The 27,831-nt window shown below is 37.7% G+C and overlaps 2 protein-coding genes across 5 annotated transcripts in view; both read left to right on the top strand.

Moving 5' to 3' along the window:
* klc4 (kinesin light chain 4) overlaps positions 1-14,829 on the top strand; it is a 49,158-nt gene extending 34,329 nt beyond the window's left edge. For 3 of the 4 annotated variants that reach the window (XM_079593650.1, XM_079593649.1, XM_079593648.1), the window contains exons 11-16: positions 2,442-2,509; positions 2,970-3,078; positions 3,174-3,293; positions 11,882-12,000; positions 12,128-12,185; positions 12,725-14,829. In XM_079593650.1, coding sequence (XP_079449776.1) covers positions 2,442-2,509; positions 2,970-3,078; positions 3,174-3,293; positions 11,882-12,000; positions 12,128-12,185; positions 12,725-12,805 — 555 coding nt within the window. In that variant the 3' untranslated portion in view covers positions 12,806-14,829. Of the gene's footprint in view, positions 1-2,441; positions 2,510-2,969; positions 3,079-3,173; positions 3,294-7,264; positions 7,403-11,881; positions 12,001-12,127; positions 12,186-12,724 lie in introns of those variants that run through there. The other variant, XM_079593651.1, reaches the window with a different exon arrangement.
* Positions 14,830-17,095: 2,266 nt separating this feature from the next.
* Positions 17,096-27,174, top strand: soul4 (heme-binding protein soul4). The gene is made up of 6 exons (XM_079594061.1): positions 17,096-17,194; positions 18,968-19,168; positions 19,236-19,327; positions 21,613-21,754; positions 23,283-23,466; positions 26,035-27,174. The coding sequence occupies exons 2-6, from the start codon at positions 19,009-19,011 to the stop codon at positions 26,207-26,209; spliced, it is 753 nt and encodes a 250-aa protein (XP_079450187.1). The 5' UTR covers positions 17,096-17,194; positions 18,968-19,008; the 3' UTR covers positions 26,210-27,174.
* Positions 27,175-27,831: the final 657 nt, after the last annotated feature.

Raw genomic sequence — 27,831 nt, 5'->3', positions numbered from 1 at the left:
AAAAAGTTCGGAAGGCAAAAACGGCGCATCGAGGAGAAAGATTTTCTATTTCTCCCCGATGTCAGCCAGGTTCACCCAAACAAAGGTGTCTCTTCGTAGCCACCATGGCCGCCATAGATCGACCGGTCACAGTTTGTTTGGTGGCTTGGAGAGCCAAATTCGGCTCAGCTCCTCTACCGCCTCAGGGGGAGGCCCGGGTCCGGGTCCTTCAGCCGGTCGTGTGCAAAGCAGCACCAGACCCTCTGCCGCATACGTTCTGCCATTTAAGCGAGATGTAACACGCAGCGGCTTAGTTGGCAGAGACCGAGCCTTCAATGTGGATGCCTCACCACGGAGAGAGCTAGCCAGCGTCTCTGCGATTGTAGGCATTGACACATAACCGTGTTTCCCGCATGTGGGCAGAAAAAGGCTTTCCCCAAGATCTCTCCACCTCAGCATGGAGATCTGGGAGAAAGGGAAGGCCCGTTTGAGCTGGGCGGTTATGTCCCTTTAAGTAATCACAGTAAATTGTGCATAATTACATGCAACTAACCCTCAACCAAACTCTAGTCCTACCGTAACCCTATAGTAAGTGCATGTTGTTAATTAATATTACTTGGTACTTAAATGTATAATTACACTGTAACAATGTCACCTTAAAATAAAGTGTAACCGAAACCGCTAACCCAAACTGCGAACTGACACTGCTTGTGTATCGCGTGACGTAACATCCAGCAGCTCGTCGTATGTGGGGCAGGCGGGCTGAGAATGCACAGACACATCATAGCGCTCATCAGTCTCGTCCGGCTCACCTTGGCTCGAAGCCAGGAGCGTGCTCACTGCCGGATCAGACGATGTGAGCGATAACACCATGGCACCATGGCAGCTCAACAGCTGCCGAACAATGTGAAATATGCATGCCTTTCTCGAATTCATCAGCCAGCTCCATCTGCGAGCCCCACGATTTCAGTCCCCTACTCGCCTCGGCCACAGCAGGTCATGCACAGGTGACTGTCCCAATTCCCTCGAGAAAAGGGACAAACGAGAGCAGAGCACATAACACATAACACACATTTCATGTTTGTCATCATGAGGTGTCAGATAGTGCACACTTTTTAAATCCCTTAGCACTTGTGCTAGCCATTTCAACCGCCTTGAGATGCACGTTCAAACAAACAGACTCCTGAAGACAAGAAAGAGGACGATGTTTTTTTACAGGTGCGCTTTTATACTCACAGTCTCACCTGTACTTACGTCATCAGCTATCAAGTTCATTGTCGTGTTTTCACTCATGCTTCAGACACCGGTCCTGCCGGAGGCATTCCCCATAGCGCCCTCTAGGGGACAAAGCGTGAGTTCCCATTCGAAAGCGAACACACAATTCTAGTTTCACACTTTACACACAGTAACGCACAATATCCACACATAAAAAAGCTGCTCTGCAGTCATTCCACAGATTTAGATCCGGCTCTGGCAAGACCAGGGGTTTTCAAACTACACGAGGAATTGCTAGTTGGTCTATGGAAATGTTTAGAAAAAAAAAAAGTAAAAAAATAAAAAATAAAAAAAATAATAATAAGATTATGATTAACATAAATAAATAGATTCAAATAAATGAATAAATAATAAAAGATTCAAATAAAAAAAATAGATACAAATAAAAATTGTATAAGTAAATTAATAAAATAAAGAAATTAGATTAAAAAGGAAAAAATATATGAATAAATGAATAAAATATAAATAGATTCAAATGAATTACAAAAGTTGTAATTTAAAAAAATTAGATTAAAATAAACAAATAAATAATTAAGCACAGTACTATAGTGAGTAGAAAAAAAACTAAATATTTTACAAATAATATTTTACACTTATTTATAATATTTATTTTGCACAGTATATGTACATAAAAATTATTATTTTTAGGATAGTCCCTCGCATGAGAAGGATCATATCATCCATGTGAGCGCCTGGACTCGGCCCTTCAGCCGCTGTGTGGCCGCTGTGAGCTCTGCTGAGGGTTATGGGCTGTTATTATAGTTATAATACCTGGATGGTATTATAGGGCTGCAGGTTCTCCTCAGTCTGTCAAAGTTTTGCATTGTCCTTCCCGACAAGTGCTCCAGAAGAAACACCCTCACAACAGGACGCTGCCATTCTTTGGCTGGTAAGATGTATTGGGTTTGTGCCAGAAATATTGTCTATAGACTTCTTAATGGGGAAAAAAAATAAGCTTTTACGGTCTTTCCACAACTTTTTACTGTAAATATTTTGAAAGGAGGTCGTGACTATCTATACCCACTGTGTGTATTTACAGCAAACATAGTTTCACTTACTGCAAACCTGTCTGTCTGGATGAAACTTCACTTTCTCTCTCTCTCTCTCTCTCTCTCTCTCTCTCTCTCTCTCTCTCTCTCTCTCTCTCTCTCTCTCTCTCTGTGTTTTCCTCCTCTTCTTTCTGACAGGGAAAGCTGGCAGATGGGAATCATTATGGAGAATATGGTGGCTGGTACAAAGCCTGCAAGGTGAACAGGTGAGAAAAATCAGGCACAGTTACTTGCTAAAACAGTTTTCTGCCATTCATTCAGTGGAAAACGCTTAAAGTCAGCATTTAACAGAAGCTGCAATCGTGTGTTCTTCCCTATTGTGACGTATATCTGAGTGAAACGCTTCAGGAACAAGAACAAATGTGGGCGGGGCTTGCTTGTGTCTGTGTGGAATTGATTGGATGGTTGTGGTTTGCTATTGGTGGATCTGATGTGAGTGACAGGTTATAGCTCCGCCCTCGTCATCAGAGAAGAGATGTTGCTGCAGTTATTCTGATTCAAGTTTACAAGGACTGTTCAAACACTGTGCGCATCTTTAATAATTAAATAACACTGCAACACTTTATGGACTTAATTTTTTTTTTACCAATGTTTTTACCTCTGATGATGATTTGATGACACACATGAAAGTGATACTAGTGTGCATGTGTGTGTGTTCATGCACAGCCCCACAGTAAACACCACGCTGAGGAACTTGGGCGCTCTGTACCGTAAACAGGGCAAACTGGAGGCGGCCGAGACCCTGGAGGAGTGTGCCACGAGGTCCCGCAGACAGGTGCAACATCTATAGCCACTTTACTGATGCGTGGTGGGAAACATGATGTCTTTGTAACGCACGCGTGTGTGTGTGTGTGTGTGTGTGTGTGTCAGGGAGCGGCAGTGGACCCTCAGAGAGACGGAGAGAGGCGGAGGAGCACCGCATCGATCTCCAGCGTGAAGTACGACTGCAGCAATGAAGCCGGAGAGGAGGGCAGCGTGGAGTGGAACGGGGTGAGGAGGGAATCATATATACATATATCACCTTAAGTTGCTGGAAGTGTACAGACCTGTCAGGGAACATGGTGACAGAGGAAATATGAGCTGGAAGGAAAAATTATATTTAAGTATTTTTAGCATTTGCTGGAAAAAGCATTGCATTCCCCTGGGAAACATTGCGTTCGCTCGCAAAACTATTGTGTTACCCGGGGGAAAATAGTTTACACTCACAAAACTATTGTGTTAACATTTGCTTTCTCTCACCAAAACTACTGCATTCCCCCAAGAAACATTATCACTCACTCAAAAAACGTTTGAGTCCACTCGCAAAACTTTTGCGTTCCCCTGAGAAAAATCTGCGTCTGCTCGCAAAACATTTGCATTCCTCAAAAAAAAATTGCGTTTGCTCACAAAACATTTGTGTTCTCTCACAAAACTGTTTTGTTCCCACAAGAAAAATTGTTCGCTTGCAAAACATTTGCGTTCTCTCGCCAAAACTACTGCATTCACCCACGAAACATTTTCACTCACTCAAAAGACATTTGAGGTCTCTTGCAAAACTATTACATTTCCCTGATAAACATTGGATTCACTCACAAAACTACTGTGTTACGTTTACTCACGAAACGTTTGCGTTCTTTCACAAAACTATTGTGTAGATAGTTGCTCTTTCGGTCACGCACTTTTAATATTGAAGCCGCTGCCGTTCAGTGTTGGGGAAGTTACTTTTAAAAAGTAGTGTTTGCTCGTTACTCGTTACTTCTTAAAAAAGTAATCCGTTACTTTACTTAGTTACCCTCTTTGGAAAGTAACTTTTTACGTTACTCGTTACTTTTATGTTAATTTTATGTTGCTTGAGTTTGGGCAGAACCCAATATCTCTTCCTAAATGTATATGCCTACATAAAGTTCTACTATGAACTCTACTTATTGATAAACTAGAAGAAGAAAAAAACTAGAAAAACAGAGAGATTAAAATAGTTTTATTTAAATAACATTTGAAAAAACTGTATAAAGTGAACACCAAAGAACAATATTAACTATTGAGCGGTGGTGACGCGTTCATGAAAAATGTCACAAAGAACCGGCAAAAGTATTGATTATGAATATGTCAAATATAGCAAGGAGACATTTCATTATTAATAATAAACAAGTGTTTTCTGTCAGTGTCGGCTGCAAAGATGAAGTTGACGACGCTGACGCGCGATCTTCGCAGTAGTGAACGCGCCAGAGAGAAATGCACACTTCATACGGATCACATGAGCAGAGGGTCTGTTTTCTTTCATTTTGAATAGTTTTGTTTAAAAGTACACATCTCAAGCTTGCTGTATATCTCTCAGGTATTTGAGGCAAAGCTTATACGCTGAGTTTGGGTTCATTTATGAGGCGAGCTCCAGTTCACGCGCCGGCGCGGAGCTCCTGAGAAGTCCTGATTATATTGCCTGCTTAGTGCTTATATTTACTTCTTATTTATTAAATCCAGGCAATTGGTTGATGAAACATTGATTAAAATTAAGATACAATTAATACAAAACGAAATTCACTTTAAAGAAAGGCTTTCTACAAAAACAAACTGAATGAAGTGGTCAAAATCATTTCTGCCCACTCCATTTGTCTCCCGATCTTACTCATGCTTTTCACTTTTCATATAATCAACATAGATAAAATAAAATAAAATAAATTATTTTATTTATACATAAATATGAAACTAAATCGTTTTCTTTAATGGCTAGGCTACAACACGTAGGCCTATTAGCATACAGTACAGAGAAATGTAATGTCGGAGCGGGATTTGAGTGAACGCAGTCTTACCGGTGAGCATGTGGGGGAGAGGTACGATTTTCGAACAATCATCGAATATTATTTTGCTTGATATGCCAATCCTTAATATTTGGTGTTTTAAATGCCAACCCTTTTTCATCCGGTGGGTAGTATTTATTTTGGTTTGCGCAGTGAATTGACTGCTCTGCTACAATCTCTGTCCCGTACCGTGTGGAGCTTGTGACTATAGCAAGCGCGCAGCTGAGAAGACAGTGTCGCTGTCAAATCTGTCCCTGGGAAAAGTAACGTTGTGGCGAATTGAAAAAGTAACTACGTTTCGTTACCAAATTTTCAGTAGTAGCGCGTTACACTACTTTTTACCCGAAAAAGTAGTTACGTTACTGTAACGCGTTGTTTTGTACTTTGTAACGCGTTACACACAACACTGCTGCCGTTACATAAAATTACTATTTAGTGGCGCTCACAAACTGGCTATTTTGTTAATCGACAGTGAACAACAGAAGAAGAAGAAGAAAACGGATTTCTTGCTTTTTCATAAGCGCCACCTACTGTCAGTGAGTGGATTTGCATATTCATTTATTTTTACACATCGGTCTGAACAAATAATGACACACGAGCATGGGAACTAACTTCCGTGCAGATCACTCGTGTTGGTGTGATGAGTTTTATCTCCTAAAAGCCGTTCACACCAAGTACGATTACTAAAATGATAACGATAAAGATATCATTTTAAAAAATCGTTCTTAACGTAAAATAATAGCATTTCACACCACAGCTATAACGATAACAGCGCAAATAAACAATATGTGTGCAGTCGCTTTCAGAACGATTTCTTCCAGCTGATGAACGATGAAAACATTGACAGCCAATCAGAATCCATCCTCGAGCATTTAAAGCGACAGACGACTAAGATTAAACAGAACGATTGTGTGCGTTGGTGTGTATGCTAATATAGTTATCGTTGTATTTATAGTTATCGTTCTTTGTGTGAACGGGCCTTAAGGAAGCAGAATTTACCATTTTTCAGTCAAAGTAATCGACAAGTTTTACTCTGCGTAGGTCTGATTATTTTGATTATTGGATTCAATATTAATTATGTAGATTATTAAATATCCATAATTTTCAACAACCCTAATTAAACACACACATTTTTGCAGGTACTGCACAATAACGCAGCCGTGTTACAGTAACTGATGTAGCCTGTGACGGTCAATGCTGCACTGCAGTCTCCTCGGCGTGCCAGAGTGGCTCTAGTCCCCTGCTGATGTCATATCCTGTGTGACATCAGTGATATGTGATGCTCTCCAGTAGCAGTCGTTCTCTCCTCACCCACAAAACCCTGACCACTGACACTATTATTACATTACTGATGTTGTAATGCTCAACTATAGTCGGCAGTTACTGCAAAGCTATATTTAACCGACCATATAATTAAGCATCTGTGATTATAAAACAGAAGTTCAAAATGTAAAATATACGAGTGCATTCCAGAACTAAAAAGGTTTTTTTGGGGTGTTTGCATCTGGAGCTCATCTCTTTACCACGGTAAAATCACTGTAACGACGACGTCCTCTCGGGGCTTATTGCTGGTTCAGTCCTGTTTATGTGTCTATGTGTTTTTAATCTGCTTTATAACAAACCATGTGTAAGTTCATAAGTGGACAGCATTGCTGAGTATTTCCTCCTTAAAACTGCAGTGAACCAAAGACAGTCTCAAAAACACGTCACAAACTACCTTGTAACCAATCAGATCAACGTGTGATCGTCAACCAGTGGATCTCTGAGTGAGTGAGTGAGTGGAGGCGGGGCTCATTTGCATATTCATAGAACCGCGCATACTAAATAAGGCAAGGGTGTCAAGTTACATTCAAGCTATTTTAAGACATAAAGAATTTATTTTCCCAGAGAAAAAACGTTTAAATATGTAATTTTGGTGATCAAAGATGAGTTTAAAGGGATAAAATGATTGACTACAGGGGGACTTTATGCGCCTTTGATTTCCTCCTGATGTTCCTGTCTCATTTGTGCTTTTGTCTCTCTCTCTCTCTCTCTCTCTCCCTCTCTCTCTCTCTCTCTCTCTCTCTCCCTCTCTCTCTCTCTCTCTCTCTCTCTCTCTCTCCCTCCCCTCTCTCTCTCTCTCTCTCTCTCTCTCCCCTCTCTCTCTCTCTCTCTCTCTCTCTCTCTCTCTCTCTCTCTCTGCATTAGGCCTAAGCTCTCATCATCTTCCTCTCTCTGCTCTTACAACTAATCTAATCGCCTCTGCATCTGATCTGCCTGGATCCCTGTGCCGTTCCTCTCTGCCGGTGGAGTCCAGCACAGCTCTGAGTGTTCGCTAGGGCTGATGGGATATCGTCTTACTTCCCCTCCTTGTGTATTCTGGCCTCTCTTTCCCGCTCTCTTCCACACACTGATCACTCGTTTCTCATTCCTACTTGTTCTCTGCATTGTCTGTTTTCATGCCTACATTGTTAACTGTATAACACTGATTTATAAACTGTAATCTACAACCTCAGTGAAACACACACGGATCAGCAGAGCGAACTCTCATCATGAACGGGCCAAATCAAAAGACAAAACTATACAAACGTATATTTTCGTGACAGCTACGCACATGTCCCCCCAAATTCTCAATTCACATTATAATATATACACATTATAATTGGTTTAAATGGTAAAGTATTTATATACACTACTGTTCAAAAGTTTGGGGTCCGTAAGATTTAAAAACTCATTTTCAGAAATCAGTGTAATATGATGAGTTGATGATGCTCAAGAAACATTTATGATCATTATGAATATATATATGCACCATTTCAGAATTCTTAATATATATATATTATATCTTCTTTGATGAACAGATATTTACTGGTGGTCTTTACTTTTGATCAATTTAATACATTCTTACTGAATAAAAGTATTATTTTCTTATTTAAAAAGTCTTACGGACCCCAAACTTTTGACCGGTAGTGTAAGCGTAGTATTTTTGAAATACATTTAATTTATGATCATTTTATACAGTACTGGATTGTGCTGCTGTATTATATAAATAAATAATTCAAACTAACACTTTAAATTACAGTGTCAGTGTTACATGTGTTATGTTACTTATAATAAATGTAAAAGTTCATATAGTTCAGAAGTATTAATCAGTAATAACCATGGGTTTACACACACATAAATGTACACACAATTTCTTTTAAATTAATTGCTAAATAAGGACCTTGCGGAAACAATGTCCATTGTTAAAAGCACTATATATATATATATATTTATAAAGACTTAAAAAGACTATAACATGAACACTGTAATATAAAGTGTAACTATACAAACAGAACAAAGCAGAAATATCCTTATGTCCTGTTATGAAATGTTATTCAGCAGATATTTTTGTTAATATATTACCGCCCCACTCACAGATATATTAACTTTTAGTGTACAACACACAGCAAAATGAAAGTGTGTATAGAAATACAGCGCGGCCCAAAAGCCTGAGACCGTTTTATTTTATTTTACACATTATATTATCAGCATTACAATGTGAGTGTAAGATTAAACTGGAAAAATTAACTTGAATTTGAAAATGACCAGAAGTGCAGAATCTTAATTATATCTTTATTTTATGTAATATCTTTTCTTTGTGTTGCATTCATATCTTCATTCCCAGGTTGTGTGTTGGACCCCACGCTATGTCATAAAGCAGATTTGGTCCCAGCACAATGTAATGTGTTTGCACTTATACATAAAGTCTTTTTATTATTGTTTTGAAGACAGAATTGGATAGGAAAAGTGGTTATGTTATTTTGGTTATGTGTCAAGTAGACTAAACTCACTCATCATGTTGCCAAAGTCATGTGACATCTGCTCAATGTGACAACAGTAGAGGCATCGAGTTTTACAATCACATTTTACGCAGAACATTTCGTTATTTTATTGCAATTCCGTTCGCCTCCACTAGTGGTCCTGACATTACACACCGAGGGCCCTATCTTGCACCAGCGCAATTGACTTTGTCCGCCGACGCATGTATCATTCCTATTCTGCACCCGCGCACAGCGGACTCTTCCCTCCACAGACGCACGTCGGTAAATTAGGGAATGAACTTGCGCTCGCGGGGGCGGTTCAGTGAAAAGAGGAGCGTGATCCGGCGCAAACGTTCCCTGGTGATATTCTGCAGTTTCAGAAAACAACTCCGCCGCTGACCAGGAGAAACCCAGTCTAAAGACAGCGGCGCCGCGCGTTAGTCAGATGCTATTTTAAGAGCGCGTGCTTGGCCATTATGTAGCATGTGAACAACGCGCACACACTTTGATTCTGATTAAAGGGAATGTGAGAGGACGCTCTGATTGGTTTATTTCACGTTACGCTCAAACCACACCTATGAGTAATGAAGCCAGTCAGACCAACACATTTTAGATTTGCGTCGGGCGCAAGACTCGTTTATCCCGCCGGTATAATAGCAACAGCGCCGGGATCCGCCCACAGAGTTACTTGCGTTTGGCGTTTGATACTTGCGCTTCAGAGCGTTAAAATAGTGCCCTTCATCTCTAAAGGTGCAACTGAAAACTTTTTATGCGTTCTGGCCGTTCATTTACACGACAACACAAACTTTTGAAAACGGGTTTCAAAGTAAACTACAAAAACGTGAATCTGGGAAAACGCTGACGTCATGCGCATGCGTATCACATGTTCAGTCTGCAGTGTTTCTTCACAAAGTGACATCGCCACCTACTGGCCTGGCATGAATAATACAGCGTTTTCAGTCGTTTTCACGGATCCGTGTGATCGGGGATCGTTTTGACAACGTTGTCGTCTGTACGCGAAGAAAATGCAAAGCAAAAGCGTTTCCGTTTATAGTACATCGTTGTTGTTTAAACGAACCTAAATGTATTACTGCATGTGTTCACTATAATTCCCCTCAGTCAGCTTCAGTGAATTAGTGTGGCTGTAGAATTCAAGGCCTCGCTGCAGATTCATGGGATGTTTCAACTGTGTGTGTGTGTGTGTGTGTGTGTTTAAATATATACATGTGGCTCTCTCTGCACAGTAATGTATGTCTTCATTAACCTCATATGACCCAATAAAGACTTGGAATCAGTGGCCTGGCTTCTCTCTATGTTCATAAATGCAATTATACGTGAATGTTTATTGGAGCCACTCACCACACTGTGACCCAGTTTCTGTCCCTGGCAGTCGTCACACAGCTGGCGTTGGCCTCCGTTTTCTTCCCCAGGACGAGTGTGGATTAAAGTAGAAAGAGTGGGGTCATTTCAGGACTCAACATCTACAACCTTTCCATTTGATCTTTAGCATTTCATTAAAGACTGTTTGCAATGCTAATTTCTGCCGGACAACTTCAAAACGGCAGTGCTTATCTCAGATCGCATGGATTTAATACTCGACTCAGTGTATTGGATTTCCACATCGACAATAAAGCAGTAATGCTATAGTTAACCTGGTAAACCCCAGTTGCATAACCTGAGAGTGGTGCAGTGGTGCGTCTGCAAACACACACATGTGCTGCCATCTGCTGGCCACAGGGATACATCGCAGTGATCCAGTTCTTTTACTTTTAACACGTTTACCACTTTATAACTGACAAATCAGATTATGATAATCCAAGTAAAATGACTGGATGATAAATGACTGGAACTGGAAACTGAAGTGACTGGAAATTACGTGCGTAATTAGCACAGTTCCTTGATTATTACGCAGGAATGAGAGGATAGTTCCTAGTCATATCGGCCTAGAAAATCACAACTTTTCATTTTCTGTCGGTCTTAGTACACGACGTAACTACAGAAGAGTCAAGTTTTAAATAGAAAGAATATCGAAACTCTTTGGTCATTTTTTTGAGAGAGATGCTAACGGTCTAATCAGATTCAATGATCTATGCTAAGCTATGCTAAAAGTGCTACCGCCAGACCCGGAGATCGCCTGAATGGATTCGAAAACGGTGAACCTGTTTAACTCTAGAGGAGCTGGGAAATTAGGCTATTTCCAAAAAAAGTGTGTGTTCCTTTAAGTGTGTCCCACTGAGTAAAGAATAAATCTTAAAACACTTGCGATCTTCACTCCCACTTTGGCCAATCTCCGGAAATACGTCATATAAGTAGACAAGGTCAAGTGCAAAAACCACAAGTGTTGGTATTTGGACAGGCCCGGTGTTCCTCAGAAATCACTTACTGCACCTTTAAGTGCATTCAGTATTTCTTTAGCTAATGTTAGCATTGCTATTCTTCGTGTAATTGTAGGTGTTAGACGCTGCACTGCCATCTATTGACGAGGATCAGCATGATGGTATCTGAACTCTATGTAAATTACACAGTTACTAGTGCGTTTTAGAGAGTCAACACAATAACTCAATTTCCTGTCCAAAAAAAAAAGAAAAAAAGAAGCAACTTTATATAACTTTACGAAGCAACAGAAGCATTTTTATCGTCAAATCTTTTGAAATTGTGTTTGCCATACCAATGTTGTTGTTTTTTTTGTCTTTATTGCTTTGGTAAAACACAATAATAAGTGTGTTCTGTTAGCAAAATTTTAATCTTCACATCACCAAAACGGCGAAGAAAAAATGTCCCGCCAAAAGAACAAATGTGGGCGGGGCTTTATTTCGTCTGTGGGGAATTGTGATTGGATGGTTGTGGTTTGCTATTGGTGGATCTCATGTGATTGACAGGTTATAGCCCCGCCCACATCATCAGAGAAGAGATGCTGCAAGTTATTCTGACTCAAGATTATGAGGCACATGAATTTAAAACAATATAATAATGTGCCCCGATATATAAGAAAGGTTAAACGTGAGATTGTGTGTGTGTTCAGGATGGGTCTCTCAGGAGAAGCGGCTCTTTCGGGAAGCTCAGGGAAGTCCTGCGCAGAAGCAGCGAGATGCTGGTGAAGAAGATCCAGGGAACGATGCCACCAGAACCACGCAACTCAAAGTGAGACACACTAACACTGTGATTAATGAATGTTACATTGCACCGGTGATGACCTTTAAACCTATACTTTACTGTCTGATTCCTGGTCATTATGTAAATGCAACGAGTTATTTTTCTTCCCACACAGTATGAAGAGAGCCGCGTCCCTCGGCTACCTGAACAGCAATGAAGACGACTCTTTTCAGGTGAGAGGATTTAGAGGATCCCAGGTAACATAAAATATGACATAAGAACGGTTAGCTAACGTAAATTGGGAGCAGTATGCTAGCTGGAGCCATTTACCTCCAGTCTTTGTGCTAAGCTAGGCTAGCGGTGGGTGCGTCAGACAGAGTTACGGCACGCACAGAGATGAGAAGGGGGTGTGTGGACTTATCTAACTCTGGGGGATACGGGGAATAAGCTCAAGTCACAAAAAGTCGGCGTGTTCCCTTAAGTTCTGAGAACGTTCCCTGTTTGCTAAGTTGACAACACAATCTCATGGAAATTAGTAATTATTTTTAATTTTGGTGGCTAATTTGTTTGAATTCGTGCTTATACGCCCCAGTGACGGCGGGTATGTTTAGGGGTGGACCTTCATGCTAACTTTTTTGCTAATATTAATTCATTTTTTGTATGATTCACAATGTACGAATTCATGGGCAGCTCGTAACACAGTTGAATGTTGCAGTGAGATCCGGTTCATGATGAATGAAGTCATGTTGATTTGTCGGTTGTCTCGTCACAGGGTCCGGGGGCCGTGAGGACTCTGAGAAGCAGCAGACCTCTGAGCTCAAGCACAGTGGAGCTCTACAAAAGCACAGATTAATGACAAATACATGTGTGTTCTGGCTCATTTCGCACTAGATCTGTGTATGCTGGAAGCTTTGGTTCATGTGCTTTTAATCATGAATGTTTTTAGCATTCTCTCTCACACACACACACACACACACACACACACACACACACACGCATGTTTCACTTTCTTCAAGGAGCAGTCCATCCTTAAATGAAAACTCGTGTCCTCACTCTCATGTGGACCGCACATGTATCTATGATCACACAGCTCTCTTCTGGACAGTGTAAGTGAATGGAGATGGAGATGGGTGCTGCCAAACTCTAAAACAAAACAAAACGGTCCATTAAAGTAGCCTATAAAACTTGAGCACTAAAGTCATGCTGTACAGACCAAAATGCATGTCTTCCCCGAGGGTGAAGGAGTTCATTGATCATCTTTCCCTCTGCTCAGCTCCACAATCCAGTGAATATGCAGTCGCCACTACTTTTATGGTGCCTTTTTGCATCGTGACAATGGTGCAAATGAAATAAACAGAGCTTTAAGTTTTTCAGGAAGGTCTATCTACTGTAGTATTCAGGTACAAAAAAAACTACAGAAATTGAATAATCAGATGTAAAAAATAAAACACTGCATAGTCTGTATGCATTAAATATAGAATGAAGTTATGAATTTAAATCTCACAATTCTGACTTTTTCTCACAATTAGGAGTTTATATCTCAAAATTCAGACTTTTTTCTTGCAATTGCGTGTTTATATCACTATTCTGACTTTATTCTCAGAATTGCAAGAACATATTTCACAAATGTAACTTTTTTTTTCTTGCATTTGCGGATTTTTATCACAATTCTGACTTTTCTCACATTTACGAGTTTACATCCCACAATTCTCACTTTTGTTTTGCAACTGCAAGTTTAAATCACAATTCTGTATTTTTCTCACAATTACGAGTTTATATCACAATTCTGACTTTTTTGCAATCACGAGTTTATATCTCGCAATTTAGACTTTTTTTCTTGCAATTGCGTGTTAATATCACAATTCTGACTTTATTTTGGGAATTGCGAGTCAGAATTGCGAGTTTATATCCCGCAAATTGAGACTTTTTTCTTTTAACTGTGAGATATAAATTCGCAATTGTGCGAAAAAAAAGTCAGATTCGTGAGATAAAGTCACAATACCCTTTTTTTATTCCATGGCAACCTTCCATAATTGATAGGCACTTTATATTACTGCCGCGATATACATGGTAATACCACCCAGCCCTAGATGAAGCTGAGTAAATGATGACAGAATTGTAATTTTTGGGTGAATTAACCCTTTAAACTTTCTTAAAATCTATGACAACGACCTAAATATTACTTGCAAAACTAATATTTTACGTTGAAAACACTGGGGTGTGATGGCTGCTGTAGTTATGGGAGGCTTCGTCTGCACAGATTTGAATTATGTAATGTAATTATGAGTGATTTTAACCCTATTGGGAAAGACCAGAACCCCACCTGGCTTATTCCCTCAGGTATTCAGTATCCTTTGACACATATTTAGCAGTGAAATTTGAGCTGCTGTGACAGAAAGCCAGTGCCGGGGCATTGTTCAGGCAGAGCTCCAGAGGTGTTGTGTTCCTCCTGACCTGATTCAGCCGACATGCACGGCACTAATGTTATTATGAATATGTCCTAATTTATAGGCAGCACCACTGTGTCTGTAACTGCCTGTGTAGCGCATCGCTTGTTTACTCTGTGCACGGTTTATAAACAACCACCTTGTCTTTTTTTTTTTAATTGCAAACTGAATATATGGAATCTGTATATATGGAATTTGAATATATGGATCTTACTTTTATTGGTTTGTTATTTGCACTACAAAACCTACTCAACTGCCAGTTTATTGTTGAAGAGGACTTGGTTATTTCCAATCATTTCATGCTTCAGTGTCCTGGACTTCTCCGTGTGATTTGTTTGCATAAACATCTAAATATGATTTGAGAGTCACTTGCTGGGCAAAATCTAGATGCTTCGACTGTCTGATTTGGCTTGATTGAAATAAAACATTTAAATAAAATCATGCAATGAGCATTTCATTTTGCTATGTCAACACTTGTTTTTCTCAAAACATTGAACATTGTTACATCTGACTTTTAGCAAGATAATATTAAGTTATAAGTAAGGGATAATCCACGGCTAGCTGTGCATTAAACGATTTTAATGCACGACGTGGAAAACTATTAGTATTGTTGAATTGGATCATCGGAGGTCAGCAACAAAGACATCGATTAATAAAGTGAGATTAAATACATAAAGTATATTTATTTTATTTAACATTAAGTATTGCAGGTTTGCGTAACATTCATAATAAAACAGTTTGCATTTCACTGTTTTTATTAATTTTAAGGAATACTTGATCTGTATTTGTGTAAGTGAGATGAGTAAACGCAAACTAGAGAGCCTTTGAGCTGTTTATGATCACTAAGATAGTGGTTTTCTTTTTATATAACAATGACTAGGCAGTCATTGTTATATAAATATGTATTTAATTGATATTTGGGATGTGGTCAAGGGCCTATATTTTTCATTGGGCTAGTGTAGTGACTTGTTCAGAAGAGCAGATGTAAGTTATCTTCAGAGCTGGACAGTAACAAAGTACATTTACTTAAGTACATTTTTTGAGTATCTGTACTTTACTTGAGTATAATTTTTTCTGGAAACTTTTAGGCCTACTTTAACTTCACTACATTTGAATTACAAATATCATACTTTTTACTCCACTACATTTCTGTCAAGGTCCTTGAGTAGAGAGTAGTAACGTCAGGGATGGTTTTGGTCGCATTTTGGTTGTAAATGAAAGTCTGGTTGACGTCAGAACTCGACTGATGTTGGTTTCTGACGTCAACCGATTTTCAAACACAATACAACGTCTGTCCAACGTTGGAGATTAACGTCAATCTGACATTGGATTCTGACATCAACATGATTTTAATTTTCAACGTTGGGTTTGGTCTTCTAAATGCAAATTTTGTCATTGTTTAGTAGCACACTAGCTTATAACAAGGCTAACATATCCATACTAAAAGCCAAAAAACTGGGAACAGCCATTTGTGTGTCCGAAACCATTGTGGATGTTATTGAGTGACTTATTCAATTCCACGACTGGAACTGTGTTATAGAAATGTGATATTGATATGAGGGTAGGCAGGCAGAGATTCAGAGGCATAAGGTAGGCTACTGTAAATTGGCTATTACATGCAACAATAATAAAACAATGCATTGACATTTACTTTTATACTTAAGTACTTTTTAAAAATGAGTAGGCCTAGCCTACTTCTGTACTTTTACTTAAAGGGTTAGTTCACCCAAAAATGAAAATAATGTCATTAATGACTCACCCTCATGTCGTTCTAAGCCCGTAAGACCTCCGTTCATCTTCGGAACACAGTTTAAGATATTTCAGATTTAGTCCGAGAGATTTCTGTCCCTCCATTGAAACTGTATGTATACTGTCCATGTCCATAAAGGTAATAAAAACATCATCAAAGTAGTCCATGTGACATCAGTGGGTTAGTTAGAAGTTTTTGAAGCATCGAAAATACTTTTTGGTCCAAAAATAACACAAAATAAGACTTTATTCAGCATTGTATTCTCTCCCGGGTCTGTTGTGAATCTGCGTTCAGGACTCCGCAGTGACGCTGCTGACGTAAGACGCTGATGACGTGTTATCTGGTGCGCCCGAGCGTTTCCCTCAGTCTATAAATGAAGCTCGGGCGCACCAGAAATACACGTCATCAGCGTCTTACGCCATCAGCGTAACTGTGAACGATTGACAACAGACCCGTGAGAGAATTCAATGCTGAATAAAGTCTTATTTTGTGTTAATTTTGGACCAAAAAGTAGTTTCGATGCTTCAAAAACTTCTAACTAACCCACTGATGTCACATGGACTACTGTGATGATGTTTATATTACCTTTATGGACATGGCCAGTATACCGTATATACAGTTTCAATGGACGGACAGAAAGCTCTCGGACTAAATCTAAAATATCTTAAACTGTGTTCCGAAGATGAACGGAGGTCTTACGGGCTTAGAACGACATGAGGGTGAGTCATTAATGACATTATTTTCATTTTTGGGTGAACTAACCCTTTAAGTAAAAATCGGTCTTTACAACTTTTAGGCTACTTGTAACGGAGTAATATTTGACCAGTAGTATCTGTACTTTTACTCAAGTAAGGAAGTTGTGTACTTTGTCCACCTTATCATAAGTTATCTTACAGAAGACCCAATACAGTAGACACACTAAAATGGTGTTTGTTTGCAAACACGAGAGCAGCGCAAGATTTTGGACACTCCTCCGCGCATGCGCAGTGAGACGCTCCGCAATCCCCAGCGCTGTAAGCTGTCGTGCGGCTGTTGTGTCTGCTGGGTAAGTAGGTCATTCTTTATTATCGTTATAATACGTTGCGTTAAATATTACGTTACAACACAGACCATCGGTTTGATATATCGGAAGTGCGTGCTTGACTAGTGTGTGATATTTGCACCTGTCGTCATTAATGTTTATATTTCCGCTGATCAATAATAATAAAGTGCATTCAACAATATTGTTTTTCCCAGATTGTCGTCCTTCTGAAATCACGCGTCAAATCATCTCACATCACTTTTTATGCATGTGAATGAAACCTTAGCACCGCCGTTTGTTTATGCTTTCTGTTTCGATGATTGCTGATCGTTTAAACTCTGAGATTGCTAATGTTTTTATTAAAGCATGATTTATAATCCAGCAACTCACCTGTGTGGGTTCAGTGAAGTATATGTCTAATCTTTAGGGAGCTGAACAGCCACACTGGTGTATTATTGGGTCAGAACAATGGGAACCCATAGTTGGCACTTCCTAGAAGTGACTGATCAATCACACACTTCATGATATGGTAACTTTAGTGGCAATGACCATTTTATTTATATAGCACTATTTACTACAACCAGAGTTGACCAATGTGCTTTACAACAAAATGACTAAAAACATCAACAACACACAAGGATAAAAATACAAAGCATAACATACACTGCAAAAAATGCTTTTCTTACTTAGTATTTTTGTCTGGTTTCCAGTCCAAATAGCAAAAAATTCTTAAATCAAGATGCATTTACTAAAGAAGTAAAATACCATACAATATTATGTCTTGTTTTCTGGGGAAATTAATCAAAATTAAGTGATTTGTTGCTTTAAAAAAAGAGCTAAATGATCTGCCAATGTGGTGAGAAAAATAATCTTGTTTCTGTTTGAATTAAGATTATTTTTCTTACCCCATTGGCAGATCATTTTGCTTGTTTTAAGCAAAAACTCAATTCATTTGTATTAATTTCCCAAGAAAACAAGACATCATATCGTATGGTATTTTACTTCTTTAGTAAATGCATCTTGATTTAAGAATTTTTTGCTATTTGGACTGGAAACCAGACAAAAATGCTAAGTAAGAAAAGCATTTTTTGCAGTGTAGTGCTTCAGCAATGACATCTTAACAGTAATGTAAAGAGAATAACTTATAATATATGTATGTACACTGCAAAAAATACTTTCTTAATTAGTATTTTTGTTTTGTTTCCAGTCCAAATATCTAAAAATTCTTAAACCAAGAAGCGTTTACTAGAGAAGTAAAATGACATAAGAAATTCTATTTTGTTTTAAGATAAAAAGAAAGTAATTTAAGTAATTTTTGCTTAAAACGAGCAAAATTATCTGCCAATGGGGTAAGCAAAAAATTCTTGGTTTCCATTTGAATTAAGATTTTTTTTCTTGTTTTCCATTCAAATTCAGATTTTTTTGCTTACCCCATTGGCAGATAATTTTGCTTGTTTTAAGCAAAAATTACTTAAATTACTTTCTTTTTATCTTAAAACAAAATATAATTTCTTATGTCATTTTACTTCTCTAGTAAATGCTTCTTGATTTAATAATTTTTTGATATTTGGACTGGAAACAAAACAAAAATACTAAGTAAGAAAAGCATTTTTTGCAGTGTAGGCCTATATATGTGTGTGTGTGTGTGTGTGTGTGTGTGTGTGTGTGTGTGTGTGTGTGTGTGTATACACCAAGAGCAAGTCAACACTGGCAGATTGATGATTTAATATTGAAACCAATATCCCTCTCTTTATATGAGAGAATCTGTTAAAAACGGAGTTTGTTTTCTGTCTTCAGAGCTTCCCGATTCGCAGTCGCTCGCTGTGCCGGTTTGGACAATGGCTCTGATCTCCATCGAGGATCTTGACGGATTGGACGATGAGCAGGTGGACGACGACATCACCGACAGCTCTGAACCAATGGATGACGAGGAGCAGGACCGAATGTACGCCCACTGGCAGGCCGTAGGAAGGACACACCACGTGTCTGTTCCCAGAGGTACAACACACTGAGAGCAGTTTCCCAGTGTGAAGTCGTGAGAGAGTCTAACCTGGTTTCTGTGTAGAGATGAGAGGACCCATTGAGGAGATGACGAGGAGGAACCAGACCTCGGAACGAGAGCAAGTGCCTTTCGTCACCGTCTCCAAACACGAGAAGGTAAACTTGAAACATGGGACGAAACATGTGTAGGTTAGGAAAGTTGCAACATTTACACTTTGAAAGGAATCAGAGATGATTCTCTCTAGAATATTTCAACACAAATGTACAAAGTTCACTGAATTTTTTCTGTATTTTATCAGAATTATGACATTAAAGACGATTGCTATAATGATAACAATAAAGATATAGTTCTAAAAATCGTTCTCAATATAAGAGAATAGCAGAGTTCACACCACAAGCCACAGAGAAACGATAATGTTGGAATCACTTTCAGAACGAGTTTTTCCCAGATGATGAACGATAAAAACATTGACAGCCAATCAGAATCCATCCTGCTTTAATGAGCTCGAGCTTTTAAAGCGGCAGGCGACACAACGTTTCCATGCGCTGGTGTGTGTATGCATTATAGTTATCGTTCTTAGTGTGAACGGGCCTTAAAGGATTAGTTCACTTTTAAAAAAACGTTTGCTGATAGTTTACTCACCCCGATGTCATCAAGATGTCCATGTCATTCTTTCTTCAGTCGAAAAGAAATGAAGGTTTTTGATGAACACATTTCTCCATATAATGGACTTCACTGGGATCCAAACGGGTCAAGGTCCAGATGACAGTGTCAGCGCCGCTTCAACGGGCTTTAAACGACACCAGACGATGAATACGGGTCTTATCTAGCGAAACCATCGTCATTTCAAACATATATAAACAAGTTTAAGTTTTATAAGCACAAGCGCTCGCCTTGCTCTGTTCTGTGATGCGCGTTCGTGACGTCGTGTAATACGCAGTTACGTTGAAAAGGTCACGCTTATATGAAAAGAAAAACAGTTATATCCTGACGAAAATGTTCTTTTAGGCTTTTTAATATTACAACCCCAGGATACGCACACGCAATGGGCATTTAAACGATAAACTGACACAAAGACATTTGAATATGTGTGTATGGTCCTCCTTCCGCACTTCTGTAAACATTGACTCGTCAAGCGTGACCTTTACAACGTAACTGCGTATTAATGACGTCACGAACGCGCATCACAGAACAGAGCAAGGTGAGCGCTTGTGCTTATAAAACTTACACTTGTTTATTTATTTTTGAAATGACGATGGTTTCGCTAGATAAGACCCGTATTCATCGTCTGGTGTCGTTTAAAGCCCGTTGAAGCGGCGCTGACACTGTCATCTGGACCTTGAACCGTTTGGGGCCCATTGACGTCCATTATATGGAGAAATGTGTTCATCAAAAACCTTCATTTCTGTTCGACTGAAGAAAGAAAGACATGGACATCTTGGATGACATCGGGGTGAGCAAATTATCAGCAAATGTTTTTTTAAAAGTGAACTAATCCTTTAACACTCACTACCTCTAAAACCAACGCTCAATATAAACAGAAATATTACTGCTGTGTTCTGGCAGAAATAAGAGGTTATTTTAATAAATACATGCGTGATATGCAAATTATGTTTTTGTGAACACAACCAGCTGTCAATCTCGGATTCTTCAATCTAGTTCAAAGCGAATTATGTATTGATCGATATTTATAATCATCAGTATTTGACATGACTTCACTATCTGAAAATTAAGATATATTGATTGATAGGCAAGAAAATACATAGTGTTGCACTAAAATGTAAATAAATATGTTTAACAGATGAATCCAAAATGATTCCTTGATACAAAAGTTTGGGGATAGTTTACAACACTTTACATAAAGGGTTAATTTGTTAATATTAGTTAACTATATTAGTTCTAACGCATTTATTTATCGTACAAACAAAACTTAATTTCAACATTTACAAAACTTAATTTTGTAAATAATTTAAAAAAAAATTAAACCTCCAACATTTCAATCGACAAAACTTAATTTCAACATTTACTAACAGATTATTAAAATCAAAAGTTGCATCTGTTACTGAAGCAGCTCAACTGTTTTAATAATCATAAATGTTTCTTGAGCATCAAATCATCATATTATACTGATCACATGACACTGAAGACTGGAGTAATGATGCTTTAGCTTTGATCATAGGAATAAATTAAAATATTACATATATTAAAATAGTTTTTTTAATTAATGCATTTAAAAATATTGCTGTTTTCACTGTATTTTGATCGAATAAGTGCAGCCTTGGCGAGCAGAAGAGACTTCTTTAAAAAAATAAACTTTACGGTTTTTAAGGGGAGTGCCGGCTACAGAAGTGCAAATATAGAAGCTTGTTTTTCCTAGTACTCAAGACTCATGAACATTTGTTTGTTTGGAGACTGAAGTGTAATAGTGGCTGTGTTTCAGCTCGGCGAGGTGCTGTACGAGGAGAGGGTGTATCCTGCGGGGAAATGGGCCTGCGTCAGTAAAGCAGAGGTGATGTACGAGCAAAGCATCTCCAATGCGTTCATGAAGCTCATGCGCTTCATCTGCAAGGAGAATTCAACAGGTGAACACACACACTTCTGACAGTTTTAGTTTAGCATTACATAAAAAGTAACCTCACAAATCTCCAACAACTCTTTGCTCAACTTGTTATATCAACCTGAAAACTTGACATCAAGAACATCCAGGTAAACCTAGGGGTGGACGGTTAGTTATTTGTGTTCATTTAATTCATCTTTGTTATTGTTAGTGTTGACGAGACACTACAGGTGAATTGGGTACATTTTTTAAATAATAGATATCACCATAAAACTTCCTCAGTTGATTACTTACACAGGTTTATACAAAAAATGTATTACAAGTTTTTGAAAATTGTATGTTTAATTATGCAAATTAGGCATTATCTCATTAAATATGCACAATTTCGCATATATTTTCGGTAGATAGATCTGAACATATGATAAAGCCAGGTGCAAAATAATTTTTTCTTTTTGTTTACACACAAGATGAAAGAAGATGTTCAGAGGGATTTCAGGATATATGCTTTCATGACCTAGGAAATCAAAATATACTGTCCATATAGCGATTTTCACCCTATTTTTTTGGATTAAAATGTCACATAAATCAGGCCAGGAATGAGTTATTAACAAATCCCTCTGAGCATATCTTCAGAAAACTGCTAAGTGTGTAACTGGAGAGTTTGGTGTACATCGGCTGAGATGTTTATACTGGAGAATGACAAACTCATTTTGAGAAAAAGGCATTTAAAGATTTGTAATGTAAAAATTCATACTTTTTTAGTGGAAACAACTATTTACAGACACAATATCTTATCACATCATTAACAACAACAATACAAACCACCTAAATCACATCAACACTTATAAACACAGCATTTATGGCCTTCAACTGAACAGAAAACAGTCAAACACACACATCTAAATGTCAGAGCGCGTCACGTGATGCATCTGAACCAATCACGGTGTCAGACATTGACATCAGCCAATGAGATTTCGCTTTTAGAGTTAAATGCCCATTGTACTTTCCCGATTGGCTGCTGATAAAAAGGAAATGACCATATTTGGATCGACAGCATTGTACAGGAGAGAGAGAGAGATGTCCAGCGGTGTGTGTGATGACGGTTCAGACAGAGATCGCGGATCATGATGATTTATAACGCCAACTTTTGATGAATTTAGGAGAAATCTACAGACGCAAATAGACAAAGTTAGTAAAATAAAGACCTAAATGTGTATTTTGGACTTTTTTTCACCACAAGTCTGAAAAGAAGACATGTTATTGAAAACAAATAGCCCAAAATCTCAAAATTGACCAGTGAAAAAAAAAAGCGATGTTTTTGCCTGCCGAGTCTCGCCTTAAAATAATAAGAAAGAGGCGAACGACTCATTCTGTATTCTGTGTGCTGCATTGCGCCGGGTGTGTGTGATAGGACCCTCAGTGTGAATGTAGAAGTGGTTTCTTTTCAGTTGAAGTTTGGCTCAGTCTGAGTTTGCTTCTAATAACTCAAGTGTGATCACTCTTCTACGAAGCGCAGATGCTACCGTGTTTAGCCCAATCCTCTCTGTCTGCAGGACGGTACCTGGGCATGTCGGTGCCTGTAGTGAATGAGATCACAATGGCAGATGACGGCACCAACTTCATGAAGGACGTGTTGACGGCGTACTATCTCCCCGCTGAGTTCCAGGACAGACCGCCTCAACCGACAGACCCGGACATCAGCATTGTCCACCGGGACACCATCCGAGTCATATCCAGGTATTTCATCTAATATTCAACAGTATTATTGATCTCCTGCATTGACACCATTATATGAGAACTGAGCTGAGCTGGACGATAACATCACGGTTTACTTGTAATATATGTATAAATTAACTAAAATAATAACTTTTTTACAATAAAATGAAACATCACTGAACTTACTTAAAGGATAATTCCGGTATTTAACACCTTGAGTCTATATTGTAGTTTGTTTTGGATGAACAAGAGTGGTGGACAACATTTTTTTGACAATGGTTCCTCTCTCGAGTTTTTGACTATAACAGAATTGGCCATGGACCCATTTAACATTGGAGTCAATGGGCATGTCCGAAAATGTCATTAAAACAGCCAATAATGTTCGTTTACAAAACTGTTAAACTCACCGAGTGATTAGTGGTGTTCGTTGATGATTATAAACAATATCCGTTTCTCATAAGGCTAGCGAGCAGAGCAACTGTGCTCCGGGAGAGTAAGCCAAATAAACAAACAAAACCTTGAAAATATTGAAAGACGTGACCACTGACCAGTGCAATATGAAGTTGAACTCGACTGTGACCGTGAGTGTCCCGCGAGACATAAACATCGGTTATCGCCATCAAGTGGTCGGGAGTGTGCTAACGCTTCAGATTCAAATATTGAGCGGAAGTTACACGGTTGTGAAGTGTCTGAAAAAATAGTTCCACTATAGCAAAATAAACGGATTGGAATCATATATTGCGAAAATATATTGTTTATAATCATCAACGAACACCACTAACCACTCGGTGAGTTTAACAGTTTTGTAAACGAACATTATTGGCTGTTTTAATGACATTTTCGGACATGCCCATTGACTCCAATGTTAAATGGGTCCATGGCCAATTCTTTTATAGTAAAAAACTCGAGAGAGGAACCATTGTCAAAAAAATGTTGTCCACCACTCTTGTTCATCCAAAACAAACTACAATATAGACTCAAGGTGTTAAATACCAGAATTATCCTTTAATCCTTAAACAGGCAAGAGTAGAAAATGATAAGCAACAAATAATTTCATGTCATTTTTTTATATCATCTTGACTTAACTAAATCATATCCAAAAGAATTTTTGAAAAATGTTATGAATTTTGGATTTTATGAGTTGTGACTCTCAGATCACGTTGCCTGTTTAGGGTATAAAAAAGGGACCAAATCTATAACTGTAACTGCCATTGTATGTTTAAAACAATTATATCCTATACTTCAACTCCTATAATGTTGACATATTATATATCATTGCTTACAAACTCTAGATTCAGCCTGTGAAAACCGGTTTGAAATCGGACCTTGCGTGACCACAAAAATGGTACTTTAAATTCGTTTAGCGAGTTCCTTACCTAGTGGGTGGTGTCGGGTTTCTTATTACAACATTTATTTTAACTACTTTATAATAAAAAACTTTTCTAATCTTGACAAAAAACATATCGTCGGAAAGGTCTGAGACTATTGAGACTAAAAATAAATTAATTTGTTACAAAAAACACCCAGTGGCTATTTTTGGTACAGCTCCTAAAGCATTCTTGAATTACAATCATTTAAATTTGGATAGTGCAATATTACATATATTCTCAAAAAGGGGGATGACAGGTTTGCATTTTTAACCTGTAAATATTATTATAAAAAAAGATACAAAGATACAAAGATACAAAGATAGTCAAAAGTAGTGTTAATCCCTTTTTTATACCCAAAAGTGGCAATGTGACTCAGGTGTAACATATATTTCAAAGTAGGGTTGTAAACGATTAATCGAATCCAAAATAAGTTGGACGTTTGTGTTTACATAATATATGTGTGTGTATTGAGTATAATTATTTTGTATATATATAAATACACACACATGCATGTATATATTTGAGAATTATTTGATTTTATATATTTTTATATGATTTATATTATATATAAATATAACTATTTTATATATAAATAACACATTTTTCTTAAATTTATACATGCATGTGTGTGTATTTATATATACAAGATAATTATACACAATACACACACATATATTATGTAAACAAACTTTTATTTTGGATTCGATTAATCGCGATTAATCGTTTACAGCCATATTTCAAAACGTGCTAAATAACAACATGAACAACATTTTTATACATTTTCTTTTTCCGCACCTTAAGACAATGTTCATAATTAATGTTAGCAGTGTTAGTATTATTTTTTCAAAAGAAAAGTAAGTTTAATATATATTTACTTATCTGAAAATCTGAATGTCCTGCACCACTGGCAGCCATGTTGGATTTAGGTCAGGCTGACTAATTAATCACACATTTTTTGAAACAAGTCATGTGACCAGCATACTCAAGACAGACCAGGCTGTGATAAATGATAAAAGGATTTGATGAAAAAAATATTCTTACGCCCCAAAAAAGACGACAAAAACTATATTACACCCAGATCACATTGCCAGTTTTAGGGTTAAGCTGGACTGTGACGCTATTTTCTTCTAGTAACAAACTTTGTTGTATTATTTTTTCTGTTATCTCTGTAAAGCAGCTTTGAAACACCCAAACGAGCCCCTGTTTTCCATTGTTCTAGGGTGTTTTACGGGACCACCACAGAGGAGACCGTCTCTCGTGAGATCAGCATGCTCTGGGAGCTTCTGGGCAACTCCGGCGATGTCCTCCAGAACCGCTACATGGTCGCCGCGTACGAGAACCCCGGCGTGCCCCAGCGCAGGAACGAGATCTGGTTCATTCGCCGCGGCCCGTGAACATTTCCCAGCGCATTTGTTAAGCCATAGGAGACGTTTCGCGTCGCTGAACGTCTCTAAATGAAGGGGTGGAGATAGTCATAATCAAAACCCTTTTATCCTTTTGTATTGTTGTGAGGAAAGAATCTTATGGAAGCTTGTTTCCGCCACAGAATAATTTTTTTTTTTAAATAATTACTTTTTATCTCAGAATTGCGAGATGTAAAGTCAGAATTGCGAGATATGAAGTCAGAATTGCGAGATATAAAGTCAGAATTGCGAGATATAAAGTCAGAATTGCGAGATATAAAGTCAGAATTGCGAGATATAAAGTCAGAATTGCGAGATATAAAGTCAGAATTTCGAGATATAAAGTCAGAATTGTGAGATATAAAGTCAGAATTGTGAGATATAAAGTCAGAATTGTGAGAAATAAAGTCAGAATTGCGAGAAATAAAGTCAGAATTGTGAGATATAAAGTCAGAATTTCGAGATATAAAGTCAGAATTGCGAGATATAAAGTCAGAATTTCGAGATATAAAGTCAGAATTGTGAGAAATAAAGTCAGAATTGCAAGAAATAAAGTCAGAATTATGAGATATAAAGTCAGAATTTCAAGATATAAAGTCAAAATTTTGAGATATAAAGTCAGAATTGCGTGATATAAAGTCAGAATTGTGAGATATAAAGTCAGAATTGCGTGATATAAAGTCAGAATTTTGAGATATAAAGTCAGAATTTTGAGATATAAAGTCAGAATTTTGAGATATAAAGTCAGAATTGCGAGATATAAAGTCAGAATTGCGTGATATAAAGTCAGAATTTTGAGATATAAAGTCAGAATTTCGAGATATAAAGTCAGAATTTTGAGATATAAAGTCAGAATTGCGAGATATAAAGTCAGAATTTCGAGATATAAAGTCAGAATTGTGAGATATAAAGTCAGAATTGCGTGAAATAAAGTTTCAATTGCGTGTCATAAAGTCAGAATTGCGAGAAATAAAGTCAGAATTGTGAGATATAAAGTCAGAATTTCGAGATATAAAGTCAGAATTGCGTGATATAAAGTCAGAATTTTGAGATATAAAGTCAAAATTGCGAGATATAAAGTCAGAATTGCGAGATATAAAGTCAGAATTGCGTGATATAAAGTCAGAATTTTGAGATATAAAGTCAGAATTTTGAGATATAAAGTCAGAATTTTGAGATATAAAGTCAGAATTGTGAGATATAAAGTCAGAATTGCGTGATATAAAGTCAGAATTTTGAGATATAAAGTCAGAATTTTGAGATATAAAGTCAGAATTTTGAGATATAAAGTCAGAATTGCGAGATATAAAGTCAGAATTGTGAGATATAAAGTCAGAATTGCGTGATATAAAGTCAGAATTTTGAGATATAAAGTCAGAATTTTGAGATATAAAGTCAGAATTTTGAGATATAAAGTCAGAATTGTGAGATATAAAGTCAGAATTGTGAGATATAAAGTCAGAATTGCGTGATATAAAGTCAGAATTTTGAGATATAAAGTCAGAATTTTGAGATATAAAGTCAGAATTTTGAGATATAAAGTCAGAATTGTGAGATATAAAGTCAGAATTGTGAGATATAAAGTCAGAATTGCGTGATATAAAGTCAGAATT

This window comes from Phoxinus phoxinus, assembly GCF_949152265.1.
Source record: "Phoxinus phoxinus genome assembly, chromosome: 20".
Classification (NCBI taxonomy): domain Eukaryota; kingdom Metazoa; phylum Chordata; class Actinopteri; order Cypriniformes; family Leuciscidae; genus Phoxinus; species Phoxinus phoxinus.
The sequence above is the reverse complement of the archived record's forward strand: the minus strand, read 5'-3'. Positions and strand labels throughout refer to the sequence as shown.

Coding starts and splice junctions, on each gene's coding strand:
- soul4 (XM_079594061.1), top strand. CDS start 19,009: ATGGCTCTGATCTCCATCGAGGATCTTGACGGATTGGACGATGAGCAG. Junction 19,328..21,612: donor CCGTCTCCAAACACGAGAAG/GTAAACTTGAAA, acceptor GCTGTGTTTCAG/CTCGGCGAGGTGCTGTACGA. Junction 21,755..23,282: donor CTGCAAGGAGAATTCAACAG/GTGAACACACAC, acceptor CTCTGTCTGCAG/GACGGTACCTGGGCATGTCG.